This window comes from Manis pentadactyla, chromosome 3 (assembly GCF_030020395.1).
Source record: "Manis pentadactyla isolate mManPen7 chromosome 3, mManPen7.hap1, whole genome shotgun sequence".
In the NCBI taxonomy this organism is placed as follows: domain Eukaryota; kingdom Metazoa; phylum Chordata; class Mammalia; order Pholidota; family Manidae; genus Manis; species Manis pentadactyla.
This window is the reverse complement of record NC_080021.1, coordinates 139,997,265-140,005,881: the sequence shown is the minus strand read 5'-3', so window position 1 is coordinate 140,005,881 and position 8,617 is coordinate 139,997,265. Positions and strand designations below refer to the sequence as shown.

The following is an 8,617-nucleotide window of genomic DNA, read 5'->3' as shown; positions in this document are numbered from 1 at the left end:
AGTTGTATGCTAACAGATTAGATAACTTATTAGATAACTTCAGTGAAATGGGAAAATTCTTAGAATCACAAATGACCTAAACTGACTCACGAAGAAATAGAAATCTCAGACGTACAACAAGTCAAGAGATTGAATTAGTAATCACAAACCTCCTACAGAAACGTCCAGAAGAAAGATTAAGTGTGGAAAAAAAAAAAAGAGGCAAATTAGTAAAACTGGGAATAAAAGAGGGGCTATTACTACTTATCTTACAGAAATGAACCTAAAGTTATTACTTTACTTTTAATTTTGTGACTTAGTGGTCAGGTCCTTAAAAGAAAGAGATAATCAGGTTTTTTTTCTGTATCCTCCAAACCAAAAAATATGTGTCTTACCAGAGCCACCCAATAAATAGTCACTAGCCACACATGGCTCCTAAGTACTTGAAATGTGATGAGTGAAAATAAGGACTTAAATGTTAATTTTATTTAATTTTAACTAGTTTAAATTTAAATTTAAAAATGGACACGATTCACTTATTGGAAAACATTTAAGTATGTTTGGAACTTGGGTATGAATTTACCTTTTTAACTCTGGAAGTTCCTTGGGTTACAGTCATCTAGGTGGTTAGAAATCATAAGTCTAGATATGATCTGGTTTGAGGAAAGAGTAGAGAGTATGTATTTTTAAATGCTCTTTACAAAGGAAATTACTGTCTTATGTTTTCTGTGTTTTAATTTACTTGTGTAGGGGAAAAAACCCATCTAGATAGCTCGCTCTAGTCAAGCTTGTTCTGAGCCCTTGAAACACCTACTCAGCAACCCCGTGTGATTCAAGTTGACCTCCCTGACTAGTGTGTTAGGGGAAACAGTACTCTTCTTGACTCTGATAATTACTGCCAACCTCAGAACTTTATATTCAAAGTACCTGTGTTAGAAGTCTGTGCCAAAGTTCCAGTACTTACATGACCTCCCAAATTTTGACCTCTATTTAACAAACTATCCAAACCTGACTGTCTCACCTGGTGATTCATAGACTAGATCAGCCTTATTGTATGTGTACAGAATGGAGGCACATTTCCCATCTAATCCGGTCAAGACTTTCATAATTGGTCCCACCCAATTGACTTCAGAGCAAGCACAGGCCCTGTGCCTCTCAGATCCACGTTGGCAAGATCCATGCTTACTCCTGGAGAGAAGGAGACTTGAGCTGGGGTTCTGAGGGACACCTGTAAGAAGAATTGTTCTTTCGAAAGTTGTCTGCATTTTCACCTTAGAAATTCTGAACTTATCTGACTTCTTTTGCTGTCAACTTTCATCTTTTTCTCTTCTCTAGATCCTTCCCCCTCCTTTGAGTTTGGAAAAATCTTTCATTTGCTCTATTCTAAAAAGACTTACCCAAATATGGAGAATTGAAAAATGTGGGGAAAAGATGGTTTCTTGAAAGAGTGATTTGAAAAAACTGGATCTCCATGTAGAAATGTGAACTTGACCCTCCATCTTAACACTATACATAAGTTCAATTTCAGGCAGGCTACAGGCCTCAATGTAGAAGGCAAGAATAAGCTTTGAGAAAATACGAGAGGATATCTTCATGATCCTGCAGGGTATGAAAAGTTTTCTTAAATAGGACAACTGATAGATGGGGAAAATATTTAACTTTCGCTCATTAAAAAAATATTAAACAGTGAAAGCAGCAGAGTGGTAGAAGACCATATAACTGAGAAAGGGCTTTGTATTCGGGACATTTAAAGAACTCTTTCAAAACAATAGGAAAAAAGACAAATTCCAATAGAGAAAATGAGCAAGAAACTTGAACAACCATCTAATGGCCAATAACACAGGAAAATTAAAGTGAGACCTCAATGATGTACTATCATATACCTACCAGAATCACTGGAGTTAAAAGCTAGATAAATACTGGTGAGTCTATGGAGTTATAGGAACTCACACTTTCTGGATGGGAGTGTAAATTGGTAAAACCACTCAGGAAACAAGCCTGATGTTATTACTAGAGTTGGAAATATATATGCATTCCCAATGACCTGGCAATTTTAATATCTCCTAAATATAACCCCAGAATAAGTTTGTTACATATGCACCAGGCAACATTTCCAAGAGTATTAATAGCTATGTGTTTATAAAAGCTCCCAGCAACCCCAAGCTTAACAACACAAATGTTTTGTAATAGTAAAATAGGCAAATTGTGTAATATTTATGGAAAATACTATATATCAAAGAAATTGGATGAACTCCAACTACATGCAACACCTTGACAAATAAAGCTGAGCAAAAGAAGCCAGATACAAAATGAGTCATCTTGACTATTTCCATATCAATGTTTTAAAATAAGCAAAGAAGTTTTCTTGTAATTTTCTATTTATATAAAATTCAAAAATAGGCAAAGGTGGTGCTTGAGAATTAGACATTAAGATATAAAACAAAGTGGGGAAGTAATTATCATAAATGCAGGGTAGGAATTCAGGGCTTGTTAGGGGCTAATGCAGCTGGTGACTTTAAGTTGAAGCCAATGCTAATTGACCATTCTGTTAAGAATTATGCTAAATCTACTCTGTCTGTGTTCTAGAAATGGATCAACAAAGCCTGGATGATAGCACATCTGTTTACAACATGCTTTACTGAATATTTTAAGACCCTTGTTGAGACTGGAGCAATTCAGGTACAGCTTCAGGCTCTACTGCTAATTCTAGTTCTCAGAAAAACTTTCATTTCAAAATATTACTGCTTATTGATAACATACCTGGTCACCCAAGAGCTCTGATGGAGATGGACACTGAGATTAATGTTTTCATGTCTGCTGACACAAGATCTACTCTGCAACTCAGGGACCAAGAAGTAGTTTTAACTGTCTAGTTATTATTTAAGAAATATATTTCTAAGAACTGCCATAGTGATTCCATTGATGGGTCTGGACAAGTAAATAAAAAACTTTCTGGAAAGGATTCACCATTCTGGACACTATTAAAAACATTCGTGATTCATGGCAAAACATCAAAACATCAACATTCACAGGAAGAAGTTGATTCCAAATCTCATGGATAACTTTGAGGGGTTCAAGACTTCAGTGGAGGAAGTAACTGCAGATGTGGTGGAAACAGCAAGAGAACTAGAATTAGCAGTAGAGCCTGAAGCTGTACCTGAATTGCTCCAATCTCATGGTAAAATTTTAATGAATGAGGAGTTGCTTATGGATTAGCAAAGAAAGTGGTTTCTTGAGATGGAAACTACTCCTGATAAAGATACTATGAAGATTATTGAAATAACAACAAAGTATTTATATCACTACATAAACTAGGTTGATAAAGCAGCCACAGGGTTTGAGAGGACCGACTACAATTTTGAAAGTACTTTTACTGTGGGTAAAATGCAATTAAACAGCATCATGTGCTACAGAGAAATTGTTCATGAAAGAAGAGTCAGTTGATGGGTCAAACTTCATTCCTGTGTTATTTTAAGAAATTGCCACAGTCACCCCATCCTTCAGGAACCACCACCCTGATCAGTCAGCAGTTATCAATATGAAGGCAAGACCCTCCACCAGCAAAAAGATTACAGCTACCTGAAATGTCACATGATGGTTAGCTTTTTTTTTAGCAATAAAACAATGAAATGTACAATTTATTTAGACACAATGCTATTGCACACTTAGACTGCAATATAGTATAAACATACTTTATATTTGCACGGGGACCCCAAAATATTCATTTGAATTGCTTTACTGCAGTGGTCTGGAACTGAACCTGCAATATCTCCAAGGTATCCCTGTAGTGTTTTATTCCTCTGAATTGGTATCCTTTCTAGGGGTGGCTCTATCCAGGGGAGCAGTTCATGATTTTGCTGAGTAATTATGTGTCTCAGGAAATTCCTGGTGAAGAGCAAGTGTTGGAGGAAATAACCTGATTGCTACTTGTTGGTGTCAGTGTGTGGTACCAGGCTGGGTTTGAGATGCTCTGCTCTGCATCCTGAGGCCTGGGGATGCTTTGTTTTGATAGAAGAGAGTGAGGATTAGAAAAGAGGGCCACCATTAGCAGATATGTGTTCTCTTCACTGACTATAGTCAGCCAGTTGCTGGTGACGTGGAACCTTCTCCATCGCAGACACATTTGTCTTGCTACCATATTCACTTACACTATCCCATTCCATCCCTTCCATTCTCTTGAATCATAAAACATCCTCTGCTTTATGTTTTTTTCCTCATTTAACCTTTATGGAGGGGATCAGGATATGCCACCTCAAAATATGCCACTTTAGCATGCTAATTATTTTGCCAACTGAAGGCAACTGAAAAAAAGCAGACACAGAAAGAGTGCTCTATTCTTCCTCTATGTGCCAGAGGCAGGACGTACCTTTCCACTGTGAAGGTGTCGCCCTTTTCCATAACAGAAAGAGGAGAATGACCTGTATCACTGGAGACAGAGATGGCACTGCAGTAAGACTGCATAAGGAATCTCACTATGAAACTATATATTCCATTAGTTCCCTTCATATATTTCCTAGACACCTTCCCACAATTTATTGACCCTAAAAGCCCAAGTCCTTTTCCCTTTGTGCAGGTACTTCTCCATAATTTATCATCCTTTGTTAAAAGAGTATATAAGCCCTTTTCACTTCTTTTTGTGAAGCTGCATGCACATTAAGTTAAAAATATTAACAAAGTTTGTATTCCTTTTCTCCAGTTAATCTGTCATTTGTCAGTTTAATTCACAGACCCCAGGTACTAAATATAAGAGGGTAGAGGAAAGGATTTTTCCTCCTCTGTACTCATAACATGAAGAGGATCATCACTGTGACCAAATAGACAGCAGAAATGAAGCTCAGAGAAGTTACAGTGACTTGTCAGTGGAAGACTGGGCTTGTGTCAGAGCCCCTTTAATCTTCCTTGTTCCTTTCTTTGCTGGTGCCTAACAGTTTGTTTTGCCTGTTTGGTGACTCTGAAGCCCAAGGGATTGCTGACACCTGCTCCTGCGTGCTCCCATGTTGAGTGTCAGCTCAGGAAAGGAAGCACACCTAAGAAGAGCCCCTCCAAATCTCCGTCCCAGACCCAGTCACAACAGCCTGGTGTTTCCCAGGGACAGGACTCTTTCCGGGTCTCTGCAGCCTACAGCCCTGAGTCAAGCAACATTAGTCACTCATTGAGTTTTGGTCGATGACATGAGACTGGTTTGCACAATCCACCTGCTCCAAAGCAGGCACCCAGGCCACCATCTGATGGGCTCTGAGACCTGGCTTAAGAGAAAGAAACCCTGAGATGCTGATGACATCCGGGATCTGGATTCTTCCCATTCTTGCTCTCTCACCAGCAATTTGGGAAAATGTCTGTAGGAAAATCCTGTATCCAGAGCCCAAAACTAAAGTAGAAGAAGACAGCCTTGTTTCTAAGTGACAGGGCAAGTCAGAGATCAAAACAGGTTTGCTTAAAAGAGACTTTTCAGGTTTGTCAACCCAAGAAAAACTCAAGAAGGAAAAATAATAGGATTAAAGAATGCCATTAAAAATCTTACTGTGTTCCAGTAACTCCACTGCTTTAATTAAGAATCTTGCCAAGGAAGCAAGGAAAGAGCATTATTTCCATTTACTTGGTCTTAAACATAAGGCAAAACTTCTGCTCACCTGGAAGCTAGTGTTACTGTAGCCCTCCGCTCTGGGGGCTGTCATACTCTTCAGCTCCATGAACTTTTTGCTGTTCCTGAAAGTGGCTGGACTCCCAATTCTTTACAGATGTCTGGAGATCCTCCGTCCCTGTGCAAAAGAGCACAGCCTCTGCTGATGTCTGAATGCCACCTGCTGTTGTAGGAACCTGGGCACCACTTCAGTTTAGAAGCCAGTAATCACCTCCTGGTTGGGGCGGGGAGGAGTGGTAGGCGGTCTGGGTGGAGGCTTCCAGTTCAGTCCACCCACCTCATTAATCTTTCCCTTTATCCGGATGATTTCCTGCTTATTTCACTCTAGAGAGAAAACTATAGTTTACAGAAACAGAAAAGGACACTTACTCTTCCGTCCTGAGTGAAGCAATCTATTTCCTGTGGATGGCAGGCAATGTGAAGCTGATTGCTGCCAAGTGACCACTGTTCTGTCCTGGGCACGTGTTCCACACTTTCTAAATGTTGGTTCTGGTTTATCTTCAGAACAAGGGAACTTAACAACTTTCTCACAGTCATTTGGCTAATAAAGTTACAGGGAGAAGTAAAATTCAGGTCTGGTGGATGGTTTCAAAGCCTTTTTGCTACATCCCTGTCTACACACTGGGTTGTTTTTAAATATCCAACTCCCAGAAATGCAAATATATGGCATTTGATAAACGAAAGGTAAAAACAGCTGCTCTCTTAACAGGATTCTTTGCTTTATGAAGATATTAGTTGTGGGATTCTTTCAAAATGTGGAAAACACCTAAGATAAAAAGTCGAATTAATAAATTAAATAAAGCATTCAGTGCACAAAAGAGTTGAAAAAAATCTCACATGTTACTAGTGGTCATTTCTGGGTTGTGGTTTTATGGGTGATTGTTATTTTCTCTTTCACACTTTGCTGAGTTTTCTAAAGAGGGCATAATTTACTGTAGTTATCATTATATAGACTGCACATATATATATATATATATATATGCCATGATAAGGAACTCACTGGAACCATACTATCTGGGTTCAAGTCCTGGCTCTACCACTTACTACAGCAAACTACAGCTCAAGAGCTAAACCCAGCCAGTTGCCTGTTTTTATATGTCCCAGCGCTGAGAATGGTTTTTAGATTTTTAAATGGTTTAAAAAAAATCAAAAGGGCAAATATTTCATGGTACATGCAAACTATTGCCCAAATTTCATTGTTCATAAATAATATTTCATTGGAACACAATCATGCCCATTGATTATGCATCATCTATGTCTGCTGTTCCATGAAGGCTGGATTGGGTAATTGCTACAGAGACCTCATGTCTGTCTCACAGGCTAAAATAATACCTACCTGGCCCTTTATGGAAAATGTGTGCTGATCCCCAACTTATTAACCACTTGAATTTGGGAAAGTTACTATGTTCTTTTTGCCTCAGATTCTTCATCTATACAACAGGGATAATAGTACCCATTTTACACTATTATTGAGATGACCAAATGTGTTAATATACCTAAAAACATGTGGACTAGTGCCTGACATGTAGTAAATTTACTTTTTTAAGGTAATACATATCTTAAAATTAAAAAACACCACAATGATCTACAAACAGTGGTTTGCATGTGTTTGAGATAACATGTGTTCCGCCTGAAGTGAGGTATACTGTGGTTGAGCAAGTGACGTATTGCACTTTCCAGGAGGGCACAGCACCCCTGCTGGACTGTGGTCAGGCCAGTTTCCTCCCAAGTTCCTGGCATATTGACACTGTGGGGAAGATGATCTCTGACTTCTCACTTTGTGTTCCTGGACCCGTATTCCATGCCCTTGCCATTTATCAGCACTGTCTGAGATTTCTTCATGCTTTAGCTCTTGATTGATTTTCACTGATGAACAGAAACTTGGGGAATTTTTACCAGTTCTTCCCCATAGTTGTGAAATGCCATAATAACAGCAATTACCAATTGCAGAAGGTCATTCCGATTGGAAGTGGTTGAGAGAGGTGCAGATAAATAGACAGCAGAAAAAGGGAAACTTTCATTGTAAGATTGTGGGAAGAAACCAGTTGCTGTACTAGATATAACCTTCAGGAACTCAAGACCTAACCTCAGTCTTAAGATTGTGAAGGATCTTCCTCTCTGGGGGAAAAGAAACACATTCATTCTGCCATTTATGGTTACAACTGCAGAGACTTGATGCAAATTCCTGATGTTCTTGCAGATACTGTTATATGAATCTTAAAATGCTACATTCAATGCTTTTTCTGTCTATAAGCTGTAGATGGTACTTTTAAAAGAGTGTAAGTGTATTTGAGCACATGTCACTGTGCAAACAAGAACACTACAATGTTGAAAAGACACAGTGACCTGCTCCTTCTGTCCTCTAACTCCACCAGCAAAAAAGGAAAAATTGAGACCTAATCAGAAATTGCACATGCAGCTGTGATCCTAATGCAAAAATGATGGTCATTTACAGAGAAGTTTTAACTTAAAATGCTTTCTGAAACTTAAGGTTAAGCGCTTTTAGAGCTAATGATAATTCAGACATTTTTAGTAGTGCAGGAATTAACTTGATATATGTGGCTATCACTTAAAATGAAGGTACCTTAGTAGAACATATGGCTCATTTTGCCCAATTTGGAATTAGAAATCATGATCAGAAAATGAGGTGAAAGACCCTTTCAACTTTACAAGACTACATTTTATCATTCTGCACTCATGCAGAGTCATTATTTGTAAGCAGTAGCTTGTGCCATGGCCTAAGAAACCATCTCTTAACTCCTGAGTCTTAGCTGTTTTCATGGCAGTGTCCCTCAAATGCCACTATCAACTTTGAAATCAAAGTTGAAACAACCAAATGTGTAACAACCAAATCACTGGGCTTTTTAGTGAAACAATTTCTATATTCTATTAGATTCCCCAGGAACTGGCTTATAAAGAATCAAAACTCATGCAGTGTATATGTGTGCAAGCTCATTAAAGAAAAGAAAACCCAACCCCCTCTAAATTAATACAAAA

General features: G+C 38.5%; 1 protein-coding gene across 6 annotated transcripts in view; it reads right to left on the bottom strand.

The window, feature by feature from the left end:
* The window catches only part of SLC28A3 (solute carrier family 28 member 3), a 52,732-nt gene extending 46,805 nt beyond the window's left edge, over positions 1–5,927 (bottom strand). For 2 of the 6 annotated variants that reach the window (XR_008996486.1, XM_036923240.2), the window contains exon 1: positions 5,610–5,922. Coding sequence is in view for 5 of the 6 variants with exons in the window: in XM_036923240.2 (XP_036779135.2) it covers positions 5,610–5,669 (60 nt within the window). In the remaining variant the exon portion in view is untranslated. Of the gene's footprint in view, positions 1–5,609 lie in introns of all 6 variants that reach the window. The other 4 variants (XM_036923237.2, XM_036923239.2, XM_057498532.1 and 1 more) reach the window with 4 other exon arrangements.
* Between the last annotated feature and the right edge of the window lie 2,690 nt (positions 5,928–8,617).